At 37.1% G+C, this 23,986-nt stretch overlaps 1 protein-coding gene across 1 annotated transcript in view; it reads right to left on the bottom strand.

Annotated features, from left to right (window-relative positions):
* The window catches only part of LOC131673983 (complexin), a 34,168-nt gene extending 19,523 nt beyond the window's left edge, over window positions 1-14,645 (bottom strand). Inside the window, exons 1-2 of the mRNA XM_058952394.1 lie at window positions 14,513-14,645; window positions 481-644 (exon numbers count right to left, since the gene is read on the bottom strand). Of these exons, the coding sequence (XP_058808377.1) occupies window positions 481-644; window positions 14,513-14,525 (177 nt within the window). The 5' untranslated portion in view covers window positions 14,526-14,645. The remainder of the gene's footprint in view (window positions 1-480; window positions 645-14,512) is intronic.
* Between the last annotated feature and the right edge of the window lie 9,341 nt (window positions 14,646-23,986).

The following is a 23,986-nucleotide window of genomic DNA, read 5'->3' as shown; positions in this document are numbered from 1 at the left end:
AACGAACGCGTTCAGGAGGGGTTTTCCACGCACATATGTGTGCGCGTGCGTGTGGGTGGGTGGGTGTGTGTGCGTGTGTATTAGAGGGGAGGTAAAAGAGAAAAGGTACTAAAAGTTCGCGAGCGCGATCTCTATCCTAGTGGCGTGAAATCGCGTTGCAAGCTGGCCAGCAGTCTCCTAAGCTCCGATCGTAAACGTTAAACGTCGGGGATTCCCTGTTCGCTCCCAAGGATCGCTTACAGCTTTTGAGGATAAAGAGTTTACCGCCCGAGATTTATAACGCTGCAAGTTTAATTTTCTTTTGGAAAATGAACTTTTTACTGGCGAAAACAAGAAACAAAAACTAGGGTGATGTACGTTCGAGTGGTTTACGAGAAGTACAGATAATTATTGTTCGTTAAAAAAATCTTTCTTTCAATTTTCTTTTCTTCTGTTGTTAAGAAAGAAAAATATATAGAAGTTAAAAATGAACAGATTGACCTTGTCCCTGATTTCCTGACGCATCTTTTCTCGCTCTTCTTCCATCTTGCGATGTTTCTCTTTTCGTCGTTCCTCGGCCTCTCGGATGGCCTCTTGCCTTTCCCTCTCGGCCTCCTCCTCCTTCTCCTTGTCGTCCTCATCGCCACCTTCACCGCCGACAGCCCCTACGAAACAAAACGAAATCGTCATTAGTAAGAGCAACTTCTTCACGCTATATGTCTCGCAAGCTCCAATTATGCGTTTTCTCTTTCACAACGCTGTTCCTCGTTATAACAGAGCTAAGGCCGAGACACTTGACTTTCGTAGATTAATTAATTGAGAAGGATTGTCTAAGCGGCAGACGCTTTTTCTTCTTACTTTTTGTGCATCGAAATAATTTGTTTTTCAGCAAAAAAAAATAAATTAACTTTTTGTTAAGTAGTGAGTCGCCGTTCTCAACAGACACACTTTGGTCGATTGTCGAAACAAAGTACACTGCCGTATCAGTCAACCGAGATATATTAGAAACCAAGTACTTTAGTAATCAATCGTAAAGTGAAGCCTCTATACAAAATCTAACCCTCATTAGAGTTAAATTCCTAATCGATCTTCTTCCGCAGGAAGAAAGTTCACGCGTGAGCGAAAAAAACGCAAACAGTTGGCTATCTGGCTCACGTATACGAGCACCAGAGTGTGAACTCATGTGTAAACGTATCTGTGGGTGTGTATCCATGGGGAATTTGACACGGCTGGGTCCTCTCTGGCGTAACGATCTTCCGGTACCTCGGAGTGCACTTTGCGTGAACGAGTTGCAGTCATAGGTTAAAGTGAGTTCCGACTGTGGAGGTCGCAAAGTACACTGTTACACTTTATGTAATGAGTACGTGTGTATGAAGAGTTCTACTCACAATTCATATGCTTAATTACAATTAACAAAAATGTAGCTGGATAAAAAGACCATCTTCCGGGTTGTTAAAACAGAAGACTTTTTTTATCTTGAACATTCAACCCTATATTGGAAATTAGCCGAAATGTCTGGACAGGCCCCGCGAGGGATCGAGCCGATATAATCGTGCGCCCAGAGCGTTTGAACGAAGAGTTTAAACATCCCGAGGGAGCCACTTCATACACACCTTGGCTGCTGATACTACACGTGTTCCGTTTCTCTCGGATTGTTTTACAAGTTTTATTGTAAAAAGGAAAAATGTCATCTGCAGACCTGATTTTCTAAAAAGATAAGTGTGCACTTTAATAAAAAAAATTTGTGAAAAAAAGCTTGTGCCTGATATAACGACAGTGCCAATCAAAAATACTCGAATGACAGAACAAATCACCAAGGTAATATAGTCAATCTGCTTTTAGGTGATTTCGCCTTCAGGCATAACGAGGTACATCGCGAAATCGAGCGTCTCTGCTACTGGCGACGGTTTTGCCATCTTCGACACGATACGTGCGCTGTCTTAATCGAATCAATTACATGAGTTAACCAATACACGCGTCAAGATTATCGATCTTTCCTTCTTCCTTTTCATAGTGTTAGAACTGTATTTGCGACCAGTGCAACTTGTTATAGTTGATATATTGACTTCTTACTTTCTATGTCAATCAGAACAACATAACATAGTTTCCAATTTATTATCTCGCTTGTTATAACTGCTATTAACGAGTAATTATAACGTATTTTTAAATAACTTAACGTCAAACGTTCTTAACACGAGGCAAACGATCAAGTTTTATTCGATATTGGAAATTGCTGACATAATCACGCTTGGTAAAATTATGATTGTCCTTGACTTTATAGAATTGAACTTCGCAAATTCGAAATTTATTACAAGTTTTATTAGAAGAAGCTATACACGTCAAGCAATTTTGGTATGGATTAAAGTGAAACTGCCGCAATCGCGCATGAAGTAGCTACCTAACTGGTCGTTTACGTGTGGCCGCTGTTCGAGTCACGTGTTTTCCCGCGAGGCTTTACGTTGCCACAAACTTACCTCGCTCTCTCATTCCTCATGGGCTTCTTAGTTTAACCAAGTTTTATTAGTTGACTCATCGTGCACGCTTCGGTAATGGTCAAGTCTAAGTTTTTCTTTTCCTACGGCTACATGGACGCATCGTTTTTGCTATTATTTTTATCAAATGATGGCAAATAAAAGTTTATTAGATAATTCGTTGCTATATGAATTATTGAATTAAACCGATAATCACAAATGGCAAAATTCACATCTTTATGGCATGTTCCAGTTTTTTCAATATCAGTGCAACGTAAAAACATTAATCCATTACATAATAGTTTCAAAGTTAATCAATCGAGGAATAGAAAAAAAAGTAAAACGAAGGGCTCTTGAAAAAATCATCTCTTAATGACTTATTAATCTGCGGCGTGATTTAATCGGATAACCAATGCTTTCATACATCATTAACTGATTTATAAGCTTATTTACGGTATAGAAAGCTATTTAATACAACTGTGATTGATGCATTCATTTGGGATACGTATATTCATTCGATCTATTTGATTACTCGTGATTGTTCGCGAACTCGACGGGTGTAAGCTATTTTCTCTCGGGTTTAATTTTTCAATTTTATCGCGAGTTACTTAGCTAACGAACAATATCTTTCAGTCCGAACTACTAGAGGAATATTATTCTAATAGAAAGTCACGTCCGAGTGCAGTGTAGATCTTTTTGACATTTAGTTCGTAATTAAAATCGAGTAGGTCGAGTTACGCGAGTCCTTAAATTCACAGATCGTGACGAAAGAACACGGAGACAGCGGCGGAAAATTAAAGACGAAGCAACGTGGGTTTGCGTCAATCGATTCATCGTCGACCTACTTTCCTAAATTAAAATTTCTCAGTGACGAGCGGCCGAGCCACCACCGCCGTCGTTTGTCGAAAAAAATCTCTTTAATTAAGCGGCTACATACCATATCACGAAATATCGAAACTTTGTACGTTGTTTTTTTTCCATTTAAACTTTTTCTCGTTATAGCTATGTGGCTTACCGACATTTTTTTAAGAATATTTTTATTGATTAGATAGTTATTTTCTTTTTAAAATTAAAAATTAAAATATCTATTTCATCTTTCAACCAAGAGAACCTTGAATAAAAAAGTAAATCAGATTTCCAATTAAGTTCTTGTTTTTTTATTCCACTAAGGCAAAATTTTTGCAGTGACATCTTTGGACCGTTTTAGTTGAGCGAGCGCGCATACAGAAAATACAAGGAAGATCAATGAGTGAGAGAAAGAGAGAGAGAGAGAGAGAGAGAGAGAGAGAGAGAGAGAGAGAGAGAGAGAGAAGCAGCGAGCACTTTCTAAGAGAAAAGTAAACTTCCCCTGTGCGCGTAAACATAATAAAGCTATGATAATAAAGCCGTTCGCGATGTGAATAACGAAGCCCGTAAGAACCCGAGGAGTGTTTGCATCGTCGTCGTCGTCGTCATCGCGCCCATTAGCATCCATTCTATATCAATTTGCTTGCAAGCTCTCCCTTCTTCTAAGAAAGGATTTACTTCATGGCCTCTATGTTTGCCTTTCTTGTCACCAGGCTATTCACGCGCTAATTCGTTATCTTCACTATCCTTGACTTTTACGCGCGGAAATTTCATTTGACAAGTTAACGCTAAATACGTTTTGACACTGTTAACGTCGTTTTCAGTTATATCGAATAAGATGTTCTTGAAAACTTGTTTGGCTTCTATTCAAGCAAATTAGTTATCTGAAATTCAGGAAAAAAAAACGTAATTCAAAGTTTGACTGCATCTAGATATCGTTTTAGATTGTAGAATGGATGTATTTTCAAAATTCGCGTCTCACTCCCAAGATTTCGGACATTGAAAATAAACTTTAATAAAGCTCTCGAGCTCTGATTACTACTGCGCGAGAATTTGCAGTAATTCGGTAATTAAACGAAAATCTCTTGAGTTTACACAATCCAAACTTGTAATTTATTTATAAAAAAGAAGCGAATCTCACGACAATACAAATCAGCAGTAATAAACTTCAGTCCGTTAAATTAGTGTTAGTATTTATGTATACACATATGTCCAGTCGTTTATCGTGCAATCTCAAACTTTTGGCTCGGAATATTACGCATGTTATACCAGAAATTTCGTATACGTCTATGCATAGCACGACAATGTGTTGTCTTTGGATATTATGCATAAGCGTACATGAAGATTTTTTATGATGTGCCTTCCCATTTTTTTTCACTCTCGTACAGAGAAAGGGTATTTCGGATGACAATCGTGTTTACATCTTATGTAAAGATGCGAATATTTAAAAAAATATAGGATAATAAATATATGTTATACTTCTGAGAACTTTTTTAGTGATAAAAACTAAGTCGTAAATGCAATGTGCTTTCTGAAAATTTAAATTACGCTGCTTAAGATGAAACTTCATTTAATTTATGCTCGTGCATTTCTATTTAAATACCTTGCAAACTGATATTATTTTAATTTTAGTAATTTGCAATTTCATTTTCAATTAAACGTCGAATGTTCAATATCTATGGTATTATATCTGATTAAAAAGGATCTAATATAATTTAGGATGGTTCGACAAATCCAAATATTTCGCGCGTTATTTCTGTTCTTCGTAGTAAGGGAAAAGATTTTGCTCGCGCTCGTGATACGCGATAGTTTGAATAAAAGATGTGTTTCTTCTCTCTCTTTATCTCTCTCTCTCTCTCTCTCTCTCTCTCTCTCTCTCTCTCTCTCTCTCTCTCTCTCTCTCTCTCTATCTCTCCTCGGTATTCTTATCCTCCGCTGACGTTCGATAAAAACAAAAGAGTAGAAGAGAAAAAAGAGAACACAGCCAATCACCACTGAGTTGTCTACTCCCTTACGTTGAGGTAAAACCGTAGTTGAAAAAAAAGTTGAAGCTGCGGAACCAGGCTAAACGCGAGTTGAATTGCAAGCGTTGTCTTCAGAGACTCGCGAGTCTTTGAAATTTCGAAGTACAAGAGCTTATATCTTCTTTTCTGTGAAGATTCAGCGTACTTGGCGAAATTGCGAGTCGGGAATACACAGCATTGATAGAAGCTCGAGATGATGATCAAGCCATCGCTAATTTCTTCCCTTTTTCCAATGGTAAAAATGCCGGAGAAGATTGTAATGATAAGAAAATTGGTTATAAATTCACGTACTAAAAATGTATCTGTCGTAATCAACCATCATTCACCTTAAAACTGCATTTCGACAATATTACTTGCATAACTCAAGCTTTCTCTTCAAACTCATGAATTTCATTCAATTTATATTTCAAAGCACTAACAAGTTAACTCGTTATGTTATCCTTGACACCCACTGTACATCCAGCAAAAAAAGAGCTGACTTTATAACGAACGAGGATTTTGTAGTATTGTTAGGTGGTAAAATTAAGACGACCTCGATTCACATGCCTAGATTAATAACATCGCCTACACACGCGCGCTGGCGAAACAAAAATTAAAGTGCCGAGGATTTACCGTGTCGTAAAAGCGTTAAAGCATCGATATAAATCAAAGGACAACGCCCGTGCGCGCTTTTACTGTCTTTCCAATCGACGCTATTCCTCCCTGAGATTTTTCTTTTCAGGAAATTTCGTTGTTTGCAAGAGCTCGTAAACTTGGTGTAAAATTTTTTGGGTATCGGATTGCTATTCTTTATTGGCGAAATTTCAAGGTATAACATAAAAATATTTTTCTTCTGTGAGAGTCCAATTTACTCTTTAATTCGATCGGCTCTCGGGTAATTGAAAAGTCTAGTCAATCCCCAAACAGATTTTCCGACACTCTCTAACCCTTTTCCCCTACTAGAACTTTTAAAATTAAATAAAGGCATAGTCGAACAATCTCTTTACTCGCTCTATTCCCGTTTACTTAATTATACAAAAACGAAGTCAACACTATCCAACCCTCTTTTTTTATCTAGCTCTCAAAGAAATGTAAAAGTCCGCTGACCACCAGTCCAATCGCGTCGCACCAGATGCTGCACCTAACTAAATTCTTCTCGCCCGCAGACTTTATTTCAATTTCCCGTCTGAATGACTCTACCAGCACGTATCCCCCATCCTAGTCTGTCGCTTTACGTTTTTTTTCTTTTCAAGAGAAGGCTTTTTGTTCCACGTTTGTGCGTCGTAGATTGAAATTGTCTGTGCGTGAAATGCAGATGAGATTCGAAAGCTCAGAAATGTTTTCTGCTTCGGACAAGCTAAAAGCTTCTAATAATAGACAAAAAATAGAGTTATTTGAAAGATATAGTTCCGATTCGCCACTCTTTTTTTTTATTATTTCCCTACTGGTTTAATTTATACGATTTATTACTACAAAAACTGAACCGAAAAGATGATCTGAGAATTTCGTAATCGACATTTAATTGTTCATTAACGAATTAAAGGACGATGTAAAGGACGCATAGCTTAGAGGTAACATGCAGTACACGCTCAAAGGCCACTTTTTGATTACGATTGCTTTACAAATAACGAAAACTGAACTTTGGCTATTGAATATAGTCCGTTCATTGGAGAAAGATTGAAATGAAATTTGATTAGTGTATTTTTACTAGTAAAATAGTGATTTCGAAAAAGTTGAATCTAAAAAAGAAGTTTTTGCAAGTTCAAAAATAATTTGTTCGACTTGTAGTTCTCAATATTTCATGCTAGTTTCAGTTATGATGAGCGGAACTTGACGTCCTGCTGAAGAATTTAATATAGTTGAGTATAGTTCATTGCCGGATGATTTCACGATTGAACGCTCATTGTTAGGAGCTACTTTATTGTGTTTTACATGATATTTTGACCGTGAATATTGATTTTGCAGTCTATTTTAACAAAACTAACGGCTTTTACAAAGTTGATTCTTGTACTCACGTAGGTCGCTGTAATTATTTTTTATTTATGCAAGGTCACTTTTGTTCAACTCACCTGAAATAAATAAAAGACGTATCATAAATATTGTGTACAAAATTAATCATTAAAAAAAGTCTTTTCTGTCGTTTAATTTACGACAGAATGGTCAGTTATGGACTACCTTTTATCAGTAGTGTGTTTTATCGTCAATTAAAAGCTAAATTCGCAAGTTCTGTATTTGTATTCGTGAAGCAATTGTACTCGTAAACTTTATAAAAACACATGTTACTATTAGAAAAAAGAAAAACAAAGAAAACACGATTCTCTCTCAACCGTCCTCTAGTAGCAAACTAAGTTTTGCGTTGTAATCACTTTGGCGAGCCCATTATGAGAAGCTTTAGGCTTTGTGGCTTGATTGCAAGATTGTCAAGTCTGATAGGTATTAACAAAAAAAACGCAGCGTCGACTAGAAAATTTATAAGGGTAAGTAGTAGCAGCATGCGCGCGCGAGCTTTGAGATGTACTCTTGAGATCGTCAAAGCGAGATTTAGATGCGCCAGGTACTGAAGTGAGATTCGGCGATATTTCGATCCTACGCACGATTGTACGAAGTTTAAATTTGTCGTGATGAATTCTCCGGTGCGATAAGTGGAGCTTCTTATTCGCAACTATTCAGGAAATGGAAAACAATTGTCGCATAGCCACTCAAGAAAAGAAGTACATTAACACGTAGGGTCTTCGACGATGACGATTAGCCTAAGAACCTTTTCTCTTTCATTTTTCCCTCTTTTATTTGCCCACTTCTCATACATAAAAAATGACAAGGCGCGGGCGGTAATGCAAGTCGGCGCCCTTCTCTTATCGTTTCCGCCTTTCGGCTTGTCAGCTTTACGCCGCTGGGGCATCAATCTTGTTAGCTATACATTCGGCACGTTGCTTTGATTTAGCGTATTTGAAAGGGAACATGTCATCTTTTTCTCTTACAAATGACTATAGTTACTCGAAAAATGTCAAAGATGCATGCACCTATGGGGCCGATTTATAGGCGGTGTGACATTTTATTGATCCATAAACTCGGATGAAATTCTTTTACGAACTATATGCGCATCGGCATACGCATAAAATTTTCCCAATATTTCCTTATACGCTCTTACACAATTGCATTTAATAATAGCAAAAGCGCAATTAAATCGATCGTCAACGAGATGTCTTTATCTGCTCGACTGTTGTAATTTAAGAAGTGAATACTTTTCTGTGGATAATTTTTACGTTATTATCCAAGTAAAACATACTGTAAATAAAGCATCATTCAAATCTGGAAAATACTCATACTTCATTGTAAAATGGGTAATCCAAGTGTTAATGAAAATCAAACGGCAGAGATAGCTATAAAATAAATAATAGTCCTGCAAAAACAGGATAACGGTTAAACACGTCGATGACTTTGATATATGACGGTCTAATGCAGTGAGTGAGAGAAGAACGTGATATAGAGATCAGTTTGTACATTTCTGTCTGGCGGCAGTGCGTTAATTGTCGATACTCAAGACAACAGAAAGATGAATGGTCAGACGTTATCGCTAAGAACCTGGAAAATTCTACTAGAGTGTATCCATGAATATAAGTTTGTTAAGTATGCGGATTTGTGCTATAACTTTTGTTCGTTTCTAATTTCCTTTGTTACGTGCCGAAATAACGTGTATTATTTATTATCAGTCACATTTTACCAACAAATTTTTACAATGGACCTTAAAAATCTGTTCAATATTTCCTTTTTCGCATAAATTCACTTGTTTAGGCGAAAATAAATAAGTACATACACACATAAATACACGCGCGCGTCGTTAATTAATCTGTTTTTCGATTTGCAAACGGAGTTTCCTTCGTTATTTGTTGGAGCGCTTCATATGACGATTTAAACTCTACTCGAGTAATATTTTCATTAACAAAGAAACGCGAGCTTCTTTCTCTGTATCTCTCTGTTTCTCTCTCTCGCTCTCAACTTCATGTGTTTCTTTGGAATACTTTGTAATTAGACGAATGGTATCACCGAGGCAAAACGTAGAAACACTTGGCAGAATGAGAAATTAAACTAGTAAAAGAAAAGATCTTACTTCATGAATAATTGCGCAGTTTTTTCAGTGACTAATTCCTTGCTTACAGGCAAGAAAAGACATTCGTTTTCCACATGTGAATTTTCAGGGACTTAATAACATTCACTCAACCCAATAAACAGAAAACAAGACCCTTTACAGTTGTGTCGTCGTCGAGTGGCAAAAGAAAAGAGGACACGTAATGAAAGCTTTGATCGTCGTCGTAAAAAGGACGCTAGCAAGGTGAGATGAGAGAAAGAAACGGGTCAACTACAAGTAGCCACGTGTGCGAGACTGCTTTTTTTATTTTTAGTCTATTAGATATCACTGGGTTTTCGACCGACCGTGATTGATGCACTTGTGTGTACTTGTTTCATGAATGTCAAGTGAACTGTGTGTTAGTGGGTTTCTTTAGAACCTTGAATCATAAACTAACATTGGCCGCGATTTTATTCTACGAGCTTAAAAATCTAGCGAATATTCATTCTTCACAAAACAACTATCTAAGCGAACAGTTTTCATAGAAACTCCATTCACTCCAAAATTAGATAGATAGTTTGAATGTACGAAGATACTTGGAGAAATTACTTTGCTACATAGCAAGACATATGTGGACACTTGAATACAAGTCGTGAGAGAAGTAAAGCAATATAATTAATTTCATAATTTTGTCCAAGCTGACAATGTAGATTGCCACTGAAATGAGTTTACACTGTACTAATGTAAATCTTGTCGTTCGACTTTGTATGCACAGCGCACGTACCATAATGAGAGTTAGTGTCGGCTTGTTTATCAGTATATCTCAGTAATGAACAATGTTAACCATCCAAGTTGGTTTCAGTTACAGCAGTTTTTACTTAGATGCGTAAATTTGTAAACTGGAACATACTCTGACACTGCATTTTTTAAATTAACATGTAGTTTAGAATCAAACGCTGATATTTTTATAATTTTCTAAATGATCCTAATTTTTAAAGTGATTACTGCTTCAAGGTAAATAACTTTCTTAACAAGGCCTCAACATTTACTTTCTTGAACATCCTGATTTACAAATCATGATCGAAAAGGCGTTACGATAAGTGAGAGAAAATAATTCTCACGTGTCGTATACAATTCTGTCGTATCTCAATGTAGGCGATGAAGTGCGTATGACTCATTTGATATCATTAGTGTCTGTGCGCGAGCGTGCGTACACGTTTAAATTTTACTCGCTGTGTCATAACTCTAAAGCCCTACGTGCAATAGCTGCGTGGCTACTATAATTCTACTCGTTTTCGGTGAGAGAGCATTATTAAATTCAGCGTTATTGCAGGCAAGGACCCGCTTTATTAAAACAATAAACAAAGAAAACGCTTTTGTCTCTTTTTTGCTCATCGTGTGCGAATGTTTCATGCTAGTTTGCTGCTACCAAATTTTACAAAAGGAGGGGATGCTTGTGTGATTTACATAAACTAATATTACAAATGTTTTAATTAAAAGTAAATGGAATTTTTTATAGAGAATCTTCGATAGACTGAAAAAATATAGAGTGATTACGGCAAAAAGATCGACGAAGCCAAGCTAATAAAACGTGTAATTGACATAACAATTTATTGAATTTTTGAATGCCATGGAAATTGAACGCGCATTTCGCAGTCAGATATTGATGTACACCGCAAACCGGTTAAATCCAGACATCAAAGTGAATTATCTAATTATCCACTTTCATCTTATTATTTTTATCAATTATTAGGACAATTTAAGATTATTATAAGCAATCTTTTGAAATATTACGTCTGGCCAAGGATACAAGGAATTTTCGATTTGGAGACAGAAGACAAAATGAGAAGAAAGAGAATGATTTACCGAGACACGGAATATATTGGTGCTCTCTTTGATTCCTGCGCGCGCGAATAGTGCTACGTCGGCGAACGTGATACTCCTGTTTTCAACGCTTGGATAAGAATGTTCAGATTGTTCAGCACTTTCGACTTCGTGCGCGCCCATGCCGGTCGTATGGTATGCTGAGAGGAGATATGATATATGCTTGTATTATTTTTTTGCAAATATAGAATATCGTTAGTATATATGTGAAGTGTTTTTGTTCACGGATCGTTATATATGTTTTATATGTATGTATATATATATATACACACACACACACACACACACACATACACACGCATTTTTTGTCTATCGATTGCTGCAATGCATTCAGAGTCATTTTAATGTAACGAAAAACTATTAAAGAGTCAAAATAAGTAAAATAGTATCAAGCTTCTAAAGATTTTATGGTAATTTTGCACCTCAACTTTGCAAAAAATATCTTTGTAGTTGAAAAAACTTTTCGCCTTTTTCAGCTCGATTTATTGGCAATTTTTAATAAATGCATCCAACTATATTCACTATACTCTTTTTTCAAAAGGATTATCACTCCATCCCCCGATAAAAAAATTCAAAAATTGTTATATATATACGTACCATTTAATTTCCTCCAATAAAATCCTTTTTTATACAACGACAAAAATGTATCCTGCATAAAATGTAAAAGAGCGCATTGTTTATCCAGCATTAGCCTTTTGACGCGACATCGAGGGAAGCGCAAAAAAAAGCGTAGAATAGAAAAAAGCGTCGTCGTCGTCGTTCGGTTTGGCGAGTGGAAAGTGGCGGGTGTAAACACAGTTGGGGGAAATCCGACTTTTTTGTCGTGAGCTGATAAGGGGTTCCGAAGGATAGAGAGAGGGGGAGAGAGCAGTGGTAACCTATTGTACGGCGCACCCGTGATTCAAGAGACGCTACCGACTGCGTTTAGCACGCTTTTGTTCGGCCAATTTTACGCTGGGGTTTCAAGCTTCAGTATTGTTTTTTTTTTTTCTTCGTCGAGTTTGCTTTCTCCGAGAAGGTTGATTTTGGAAATGAGTATAGACTAAATGTACTCTTGTATGTTGTATTTGTTATGTTTTGGAGTTAATGTCTATATATCTGATTATGATTGCACTCACTTTTATTATCATCATTTTGTCACTAATAATATATAATGTAATAATTTAAATACGGATACGTAATGTGTGTTAATATAGTTACTGATAATAACAGTTCATTATCGAGCAAACGAATTTCAATATTCTATATGTACCATTGAATTTATTTGATGCTCGATAATTAATTAAAGTACTTATTCGAGTCCATTAATTTATAAAGTAACAACATATTAGAAATAAATTTTAACGAAAATTTCAATTGCTAAATATTTTAAATTTTAACTGACATATTTTGCAAAGGAAAAAAGCAATTTACTTTCACCAGTTATATCCACGATCAATAACAGCACCAGCAGTTATTTTGTAAGTGTAAAATTAAAAAAAAAAGAGAAATCGTTAACTCATGAAGTAAATCTAGCGTAAAGCTTGGTGAATGTTCGTTCACGTGCTTAGAAGAGAAAGATCGCTTTTCTAGCTGTGTGGGTACTATCCTTCTTTACGACACAAGTGAAAAAGCCAAAAGATGCCAAGGTCGATCTCTGCGCAAACGCGAGAATTTACCACGAAGGTTTGTACGCAGACACACACACGGCTTTGCCAGCAGGGTAAATAAAGCGGTGGAGCGAACGAAGAAGAGTTTATCTGTCAATATATTGATGTTTGCTATTCGCTTGACCGATTCGATATTTTAATGCTTTTCGACGATCTCTTGAAATTGTTATTCAACTTTTACTTTGGTGATAAGATTTCGAAAAACATTCTGCAAAACGCCAAGTTTTGTAAGGCTTTCAAGAATATTGACGAATACCCATGAGGTACAACATGAAAGCTGATCATGCAGCAAAAATGTTCTACACCTATCAAGATTGAACTTTTTTGGCAGCAGTTCAAGAAACATGAAGAGCTTTATCTCTATTATATCCCAAATGTCGAAAAAAAGACAAATTTTACAGTTTATTTGAACGGTTAAAATTTTACGTCAATGCATCAGAGTAACTGTCGTACACGTATGTTCAATCAAATTAGCGCATATGTCGTAAAAGATGGCATGCGAGTTTATAACAAGGCACCTTCACCACATATGAAGAGGCTAGGATTTCTGACTAACACATACACGCGACTTCCCCCTTTTGAAGAATTTGGTGAATTACGTAATTGCTTCACACGAACTCAAAAATCGTTGCCAAGCCAGATATTTTGTGGATTTAAAAGTAACTTAGAAATAGACTAATCAAGTTCAAGGAGTAAGAAAATGTATCACACAATGTTTTTCTCAAATGCTCGCTTTCACGCTAGAGGGCTTGCGAAATATGCCCACGCGCGCGCAACTTTGAAGTCAGCGTCTCGTCGGATCAATTTTTTAGAGGACGCTTAGACAGATGAAGTGGAAGTAAATAATTATTGATTTTTTCTTTCTCAAGGCTTTGAAAAACAAAGGTGAGAAATATTGTGTTCTTTATTCCTTAAATAAATAGTATGGTAGGAGAAAATATTGTCGTGAAATTGTGAATGAGTTATCTAAGAAGTAGTGTTAGTATAATTGCATTCAAGGAGACGGAAACAATCGATATTATAGAGCTTCAATGCCTTGTTCGTGTTACTCAATTCAAAATAACAACGAAGGCTGTGTCAGAGTGAAAAATACCTCGTAGAATCTTTTATTTTATTTCGTGCAATAAATATGAATATATTTTTTCGTAAATGAACGTAAGAAGTTGATAAAAAATCAGTTTCACGTTCCAAATAAAGCAGGATATACATATAGAGAACCACACAGAAAGAATTAGAGATAACTGAAAGACAAAGAGAGGGAGAGGCAATGAACACTCGATCGATAGTGACAAATATCGAGAATAACAATAAAGTTTCCGTTAAAAAAAGTTTAATTATAGAGATAGATGGAGAGTGACAAAGAGAAGAATAATTGAGAGAGAGAGAGACAGGAGAGAGAGAGAGAGAGAGAGAGAGAGAGAGAGAGAGAGAGAGAGAGAGAAAGAGAGGAATACACAGATTAACCATTTGAATATCCACTGACCATTCTAAAGTCCCGAAGGCTTGCCACGTGGTTCCTAGTAAGATGCGCGCGCGTGGTGGTGGTGGTAGCAGTAGTAGTGGTAGGAGCAGTAGTAGTAGTGCATGCGAGGCAAAGTGAGTTTGCGGACATACCCAGTATGTCCATGGTCTTAGTGTGTTGTCAAAGTTTTATATTCCGGAAGAGAGTTCAGTCTCTAGTGTGGGTTGCGAGCAGCGCTCGTGCTGCTGGCAAACCTCGTACTGGCGACTCACCAACTCTTCCAAGCACGAGCTTCTCGAACTAGCATCTACCCCGCGACGAGGCTGCTGCTCACCACCCGCGCCAACTCGCTTTGACGCGTGCGCATTGACGACCAAGGGGCGGGATCCCCCAAGATAATGGGAGGAGTCACCGCTGCCTACGATATCTCCTATATATAACAACTATTTTCTTACCGTTTCACGCCGGTATTCTTTTCTCTCTCTCTCTCTCTCTCTCTCATTCTTTCCTGGGCTACTGCCGCGGCTTCTTTTTTCTATTTCTACATTTGCGCTAATGGACCTATGATGATGGGAGATCTTTCCGTCGAAAAACTTTATATAAAAATTTTTTTCCTTTACTTTATAGTTTTATAGAACGATAGAGGTTAGAAATTATTCATTCTTAATTGTAAGGATTGAAATGTACTTTTGAATTATGACACACCGGGGTTGAGAGGCGAATACGGAAGTTTTCGGTGTGTTCGTGACAGTTGGGAAAAACTTTTGACTGTCTCATTGATTATAATTTCCTAACTTACTCTTGGTGATAATGGTGCGAGATCGCCATCTGATATCAACTCAGAAACACATAGCGAGAATGAAGTTTCAGTCGTTCTGTAAATTTTTCAAATTATGATGGAGGATAATAATCAATTAGAAATATTTACAAGTCGGTTCAGCGAGATTTGAAACGATAACTTGTCTCACACTAAATGAAAAAAAACGGAACATTTATCTTTTTTTTCCTCTCTTTTGCGCTCTAGCGATGTAAGATGCGATCGCGTTCAGTCAAATTAGCCGACCCAATTTCTCGCCTTACATAATTTATCAACGGTGTCTGGCGTCATACTGCACCGCTGCGATCTTTGAGGATATGAGTGATTTACGGAGAACAAGCTAAAAGGGTGCGCGGGGATGAACTATGATGCTAGAGCCAACGTTGAGTTATTGGATGAATTTTTATCAGCGTTTTGAGAGAAGCATGTAGCACATCAGGAATCCTCTTTCTTTTACTTCTCCTCGGGAATATTAATGCGAAATGCTTCTGGGTAATTGTTGTTGACGTCGTGAGCTTTTTCTGTTCATATCATGGATCATTCAACAAATAAGTGCATGTGTTAAGGCTATATTTTTAATAATTCATATAATATTCGAATTTCTTGTTTTTTCATGTCTAGCATTGGCCAATTTGGATATTTATAAAATATACGCATGACTTTTTCCAAATATAGATTGAAATACCTGCATGAATACTCGATCAATTTAATAAAGGAAACGTCAAAGTACGCAATAAATCCGAGACTTGAAATAAATAGAAGTCAATAGTAACACTCAACGAATAATGCATGACACTAGAGAGGATCAAAAGACCAGCACACACGTATGCCGAGTGTCAATTTCTCAGCCAGAAAACACTAGATGCGCCTCTACGCATTTATTCTTTCACGTCGAGTGCATTAGTTGGATTGGTCGGTCTCTTGTCTTTCGTTTTCGCTCATTCGAACTAAGAGCTGATTATCGTGCGGGTGACTAGGGTAGCGCGGCGAAGATGCACTCTACCTACACTGTTTATGAATTAAGGATTCTTAAATTGATCATAGGAGGGGAAACTTTTGTGATGAAGGGAATTGATGAGTAGTGATTTCTCATACGTTAAGTCATGGTAATGATTACCGTAGGTGTACAAGGCGTCGGCTCTCTGGCGATGTTTTATTAAAAAAAGTGAGTATTATTAATTTGGATTAGGAAGTAGGAACTTGACTTTGCTTTTCCGTATTTTTAGTCTGAAGAATGTTTGTTGTATTGTTAGAGAAATATCTTTTTCGACTATATTTTGGCTAAAAAAGAGTCTTTTATCATACTTTATAAAACTTGAAACGACCAGTGCATCTTACAATTCGGCATTTTTTAAATAAAAAAACGCAATCAATGTCATGCCACCAAATAACAATAAATAATCAAAGGAATGAATCAATTATTCAATAGCTCGTCGCGAAGACTTTCCAGTCGGCCGACGAATGGATAATTAAATTGCTGCCGATCGAGATTAGAATACGCCGGGGAATTCGCTTGCACGCGAGTCTAGAGCAGCAGCAAATGCTCGCGAGGAATTAAAGGCAAGCGATTAAGCGAATATCCTCACGAGCCTCGAGAGCCGTTTAATAAATGTGACATGACTTATCAGTACAATGACGAAGGAGAGAGCGAGAACTACTCTTGTGGATAGCCCTTTAATTGGAACGTCAAGTGCTTGCGACTCTCCCTCTCTTCAGGGACTCGGCGAGGAAACTACTACGGTTGTCCTGGTATTTCGTTTGTTCGACGATGGGATAATGACAAACACTGTTTTGTTCTGCATGTAATTGCTTTTAACTCATTCTGAAATTAAATTCATCAAAGTCGAAGGAAGAATTGTTCTCTTTCCAGCTGACTAAATTTACATTGTACTACTTGAGCAAATAATATGCTTGCAAGGACGACACGATGCTTATGCAAAAGAAAATAAACAAATGAGATCTTGATCGATCAAAAACATAAAGATGTTATATTGCATTAGTCGTAATCAAAGATAAGAAAAATTTCACAAGAATGTCGATACGAAGAATTTAATTCAAATTTACTTTATTAAATATTTATACGAAAGAAACCGTGGAGAGAGAAAAGTCTGTGAAAGATATGGCTGTGATTACGTGGCATGAGCAGTCGTTGAGAGAAAATGCCGCGGGCAGATAATTAAATTATATAAGTGCCTCTCCCAACTCAACCGACTTGTCGATTCTTCGCCTACCTTTTTCATTATCTATCGAGATATTTTTTAATATCAATGCGCTGCTGATGAAAATTGACTTGCGTTACGCATATGAATTGAACTTGAATACGCTAGTTATTTCTTATTTGAATACAAATTTACATGTTCAAGTCTTCTAAGTAAAAAGAAATCGGTACATGCTGAAAGATAAAGTAGCAAGGACGTCTCGACTAAGATGAACGTAAAAGGTGCAACTATCTACTTGATAAATACAAGTGTTCATTGAATAATGCAGCGCGACGTACACCTATCTGTGTGTGTGTGTGTGTGTGTGTGTGTGTGTGTGTGTGTGTGTGTGTGTGTGTGTGTGTGTGTGTGTGTGTGTGTAACGTAGAGTAAACAAGTAACCAAACCTAATTTACTCTACCTCTTGTATAAACTACGAATTTTATTCTATCTCTAATTCTAGCTCTCTCTCTCTCTCTCTCTCTTTCTCTCTCTCTCTCTCTCTCTTTCTTATCTTCTTTTTTTCTTTTGAGTGTTGGTAAATTTGCAATGAAAATTATAGGCGAGAGTCCCTCGTCTGATGGAAAGCTGAGAGCTGATAGCAGCGTTTGAATTTCGAATGTTACGTTGATGTATTTTTTAAACTAAGAAGAAGAGATTCTATTTCATTATTTGTGGCTGCTACTCGGAATTATTAGAAAACAGTGAAGTTTTTAAACTCTATTCACCGACAGTATCGATTCAGTGATTTAGTAATGAAAAATTGAAGCAATTCGTAAATATTTGAACGAGACATTGTTATCGGAAAAAGGATGAACGAAAACAAAATGTAAACATCAAATGTAAACGGTTGAAAAAATGTAATAAAAAAATCTTTCTCTAAAGAAACTGAAATGTGTCTATAATCGAGAAATGATTTTCAATCAACGTTAGCAGAATTAGATCAAAGGGCTCTCGGGCATCTCATCTTATCACTCGAAATAAACAGCAGAGGGTAATTTGGTAAGTAAGCGAATAATAATAAATGTGGCCGCAGGGGGTGCAAAAATTAGCCGTAACCGGGAGACTGATTAAACGAAATAGATAGTGAGGTAGGTTGCCAATCAATTAACTGGCTTGCCGATGATTATGGATTCGCGATGGTCTTCTCTCTCTCTCTTTCTCTCTCTCTCTCTCTCTCTCTCTCTCTCTCTCTCTCTCTCGGTTGCATTTCATTAAAAGAGCGCTCGTCGAGTCTTCGAGGCTACGACGCCATTATTCAAGTCTCTGTGCCTGTAATGGACACTTTTGCCCAAGCGCTAAATGGAATATATATATACTTCCTCGAGTAGCTTTGCGAGGTAATGGAATTTGGTCGTTATGTGCTACTGGAAAGTCATTTTGGAAAATATAGCATTCGATTGAACGACTGACGAAATACAATAAAATAGTATAAATGATAAATACAATTATTGAATTTTCGATTAAGTGCGTCAAATGCGTTATAGAATTTATACTTAAGCATGTATTACACACAAGCGGATAAATAAAAATCGCAGCGCGGTGCGCATTTGAAGTTCCTACATCTCAAAACGTCCTTACGTAATTTTCTTTCTTGCCGCGACGCGTGCAATATCGAAAGCTGAAAGAGACGCTTGCGCCGGCGAAACCGTTTAAAATAATGGAAGAAAAGATGGAGCTTCTGGCGCTTGAAATGAAAAGGCGGGTATGAGGCGCTCGCGCATCCAGCGAAGATTGGAATGGCAGAATGCGGCGCTGGCGGCCGTTATATTGGCATACCGGTCGAGCGCGAGAGAGCGAGGCAGAAGTCTATATATAGGAATACTTTAAGGAGCGACGACGACGGCTCTATAGAAAAGACGTGTCGTAACGTGGCGCGTGAACGAGACTCTATTGAGATCGGCGACGGCGCGACGCCAACGCGACGCGCAACCACTACCAGCCCTTAATTGCGATTCAATTGCCTTGGCCTTTTGTACGAGCTGGAGAATTCACTGCGGGGATACGCGGTATAGACTTTTTTTTCTCTTCTTATCCTTCTTCTTCTATATTTAACGAAAAATGTAGGTGACGTCCACAGCTATCTTGTTTAATGAAGCAATTTTCTTGCTGCATTACATTCATCTACTTTTTTGTTTTACTCCGGCTAAAGTCAATCATCTTCTTTGGAATTTTTTTATTCTTGAATTGCATGCTTTTAGCAGAATTATTTCTGATAATTCTCATTTTTACGAAAACGTACGGGAAGCTGAAATGAAATTACCAATATTTATTAGAATTTTAACTTAATAACTTTCAGGAATTTATAATCAGCAGCTGGACTCATTGATGCCGTAGTTCATTTATACGAATACAAGCAATGAAACGGCAAGTGACAGATATCGCAATCGCATTTCTTTAAATACTCATGAATCAATATAGCATCGCTATCAGCCAGTGCGTATATAGACTGGGTTTCATAGCTGCAAGAGGCCATCCCTGGAATTTTCCTTATAAAGGATATAGAACCACGCAATATTTTACCTCATGATTTCAATAAGTCGTTTTCTCCCTCTTGTACTAGATTGGATTTCACCCTGGAAATCTAATCGACATTTCCTGTCTACTTTTTTCCATTTCATAGAAGCTTTGAGTATTTATTTCTTGATCTTTCGGAAATTTATCCAGTTTTCATTCAATGAAAATTGTATTATTCTTGATATCAATTTTACAGTAGCTATCGAAACTCGTCGAATCCAATAACATCGAAAAAGAAAACAAATGTTAAACACGTCGTCAACCCTTGTTCACCGTCGTCGTCTTATCGCGTGTGTTGTATGTAAAGCAAAGTAAAGCCTAATACCAAGTCTTATTTGTCCGTCTTACGTTCGAATATACTTTCTAAAGTTGCTTGCGCGACCCTCGCGTATACATCGTCGTTCAATGCTAACTTGGCCGATATTAATGTCTCTTCCTTTCCCTATATGTACAAGGCTCTATGTGACTTTACGAGTTTTGCAGCTCGTAAAAGTTGCTAGTGTTTTATTGTTCTTTTTTCTTTCGACTAATGAAACGAATGTAAATTGTAACGATTTGTGATTGTGATAAAGGGCTATGAGGGCGATACAATACCACTTTGGAATAGGCGTGTTTCTATCGATTGGATGAAAGCTACCTTTCCGGCCATTACGGTAGACTGCTCGATTCTATTACTTTTCAAGACATGCAAGGGCTTGCACATTAAATTTATTGTATTTGGAATTGAATTTTAGCAATCTGTTGATATTTAATAAGACATAGAGAGCAACTCACCCATTCTGCTTTCGTGACAACCTTTATCGAACGATTGCTAGAGTAGCAGCAAGCGAAATAAAAATCGAAATGCGGCTAGGAAACAAATATAAAAGCAGCGTCAAGCTGGCAGCGGTAAACGAGATCATTCAAATCGTGTCGACAATAGAAAAAAACTATTGCCACGCGAGCTTCTTTTATATATTAAAGAACTAGATATAAAAGGAGAGCAGAATTTATTTCGCGATGCGTTTATTTCAAAGACGGCTACTCGTAAATCGATTTGGATGAATCTCGCTGCCGAAGACTTTGATAAAGCCTGAAAGCGAATCTGTCCTGATTTTCACGCGCAGAGCGCGGCAATGCGATTGTGCGGCGTTCAGGTTCAGCTAGTTTTCTTTATATCTTGTTCCTCCCTTTTTCCTCACTCACTTTTTTTTCGTTTGTGGATTGATTTTATTTTCTGATATTTTTTTGGAAGTGAAAGGGAGAAAAATATTGGCACTCGATAAAATTGTATTTTATTTTTTTCTGTAAAGTTCTAATTTAAATTCAAAGTGTACATTCAATATTGATCGTTCAGAGAGCCAAATTTTAAGACACGCTGTCGCTGTCAGATTAATCCTTATATCATTCATCGTAGTAACTAATTAAACAAAAACCCTTTAAAGCCTTCCAAGTAAGCTAATTCTGAGGGGATAAAGTTCTTCTAACCATGCGACTCGCGTCGCGAACTTTAATCGACTACTACCTCGGTCGGTCACGAGCTTTCATCTACACTAAGAATGAACCGTGCGCGAAAGCATTTTTGTTCGTCGTTGGTTCTTCTATAATTGCGCAAGAGCTGATCGAACTTCTCTGTAGCGAACTTTCTCTCTCTTTCTCTCTCTTTTTCTCTCTCTTTTGTCTCGGTGTGGAATTTCTTCGCGAGATCCTTTTAACGGAGAGAAGAGAGAAAGAGAGAGAGAGAGAGAGAGAGAGAGAGAGAGAGAGAGAGAGAGAGAGAGAGAGAGAGAGATAGAGAGAGAGAGAAAGAGAGAGAAGGGAACTCAATTGTCCGACTAATTGCAGTTAGTCCATCGCTCTGCGGTTAGTGTGCCCGAAGGAATTATAGACGACCTTTTCCTCGGATCAATCGATTTTTAGGAGAGACTGGCTAGCGTACTTTGACAGTTAGTTTCTCTCTTTCTCTCTCTCTCTCTCTCTCTCTCTCTCTCTATTTCTGACCGACTTTCTTTTATCTTTTACCTTTTTGACCTTTTAGAAATTATTTGCTCTCTTCCCGTTAATCTCGTTTTCTCAATCATTGCTTTGGTTTTCTAATTTTTTTCTTTTTTATTGTTGTTGTCAGAGTTTACTCTTCTCTTGAGATACTGAAATTGAAAGTATTTGTGATCCGATTTTGGACTTTATTTCGAGAAATTTTCTTTTGCTTTACTCTGATTAAGAGACATCTGCAGTTTACTACATAAATTTTAGGACGTTAGAAATTGCTCGATTGATCATGTTAAGATAATTGGGGAGAATGAACTGGCTGTAATTTAACCTACAATAATTTACGAAATCTTTTTAACTGATCAAACACAGATAATGACTACTAATTATTAGCATTCTTCAGCAAAGGAAATTATTAAATCAAGGAAAAAGCCCGTAATGTTAACAGACTTAACTTTAATTCTGTATGTGCATGAAAGAATGTGAGAAGGGAAAATATCCCATATAAAAAATAAATCCCTGGTCCAGGCTAAAAAGCAAAAAGAGGTAAGTCGCTGCGGAGTCCATCAAGATTTTCGCGAGACGCGAAGCACTTAGCGCGAGAGAGAAAACTGCTACGAGTCTGCTCACGTAGAGGAGTATTGTAGTCGGCCTAATGGCACTGCGGCTCTCTTACTTTCTTAGCCAGCAAGTCCACTCACGCGTACACGCGTTATTATATATATTCTTGCGTGCCGTAAATCGCGCGGACACACTGCCACCCGCGGCAGGTGGCTTACAATCAAACCTACTCAAACCCATAAATTCACCCTCAGTAGAAAGTTATGCTTGATGCGGTTACTGTGTTATTCATAAATCAGCCAAAAATGAGACAGGACAGTCTTTCAATTTATTGGGCTTTCTCTTTTTTTATGGAGTTTCGGAATCGTTACACGAGAGAACAGCAATGTCGATAAAAAAGAATTTTATCTTGCCACGAAGGTTATAAAAGTAGGTTACTGTTTTGTGCAGATCAAATTGTTTTTATGCTATAAAAAGTGTAAGATGGATTTTGACGTTTTGCAAAATTTGGTATACAAGTCGTAACAAACTTTAATGTTCTGAATGATTAACAATTATTATCAATAAAGCTTTAGTTAGCTGTAAAAGATTTTTCCTCGAATATACGAATAAGCCTGAAGATCCCAATATGACTGCATAGCATCGAATCGAATGTACGTGGTAAATATAATGTATAAGTAACTAAAAAATACTCATTCGTTGTGCTACTTACGATGAGAGAAATAGTAAATGTCCAACTAGTAATAGAAACTCACCTGAAACAAAAGAATAAACAATTGTTAATTAAGAGTTAATTACACGTGTATACAATTAAGCCTCGAAGCCATAATACAAAATTATGTAAATAATGCCAAACAATGGGGGAGGGACATTTCTTATTAACACGTGTGGAATATTCGCTGTCGATTGCTCATCACAAATCAAACATTTTTTAACTTTAACGGAGATAAAAGAGGATTTGAAATTCTTATAATAGAACGATATTCGGAACGAATTTTGCAATTTGTTAAGTTGACGATTTTTTATTTATTTTTGATTGTTTCGTACCACACAAAAGTTATTTATATATTTTGCACGTGGATTGGAGATTGAAAAATATTGATTATTTTAAACGGATACGGGTTGGAAAATATTGAATTCTTTTGTGAAACGAAACACAACGAAACTACAAAGCGTATAAAAACAATGTTATAAAAAAATACTCAAAATTCCTGATGTAGCATATCTGCGATTGAAAAATCTCATTGGGAATTCTCTAGCAGAGTAAGATGGATAAAAGACGGTTGATCGGATTGCGATATAAGACAGATAGAATTCATTTAATCCGCTTGCGAGCTTATTACCGATCGATTGTACTTTCTTGATTTGTGAATAAATCCGCTATCATTACTCAACAAAAAATACTTTTGATCTCTGGAAACCCATCAAGCATTCACTAGGGTGAAAGGATTTTTCCTCGGGTCTACGAATGAACCTGAAGAGATCCCAGTAGGACTGCGTAACGTCGAACAAAACGTGCGCGGGAAGGGAAAAGATGCCGCGAGAACGTGACTTAATTAAGCCTT

Source organism: Phymastichus coffea, unplaced genomic scaffold, assembly GCF_024137745.1.
Source record: "Phymastichus coffea isolate CEN01 unplaced genomic scaffold, Cenicafe_Pcof_1.1 PCOF00207, whole genome shotgun sequence".
NCBI lineage: Eukaryota > Metazoa > Arthropoda > Insecta > Hymenoptera > Eulophidae > Phymastichus > Phymastichus coffea.
Note: the sequence above shows the minus strand (reverse complement) of the source record. Positions and strands in the feature narration are given on the sequence as shown.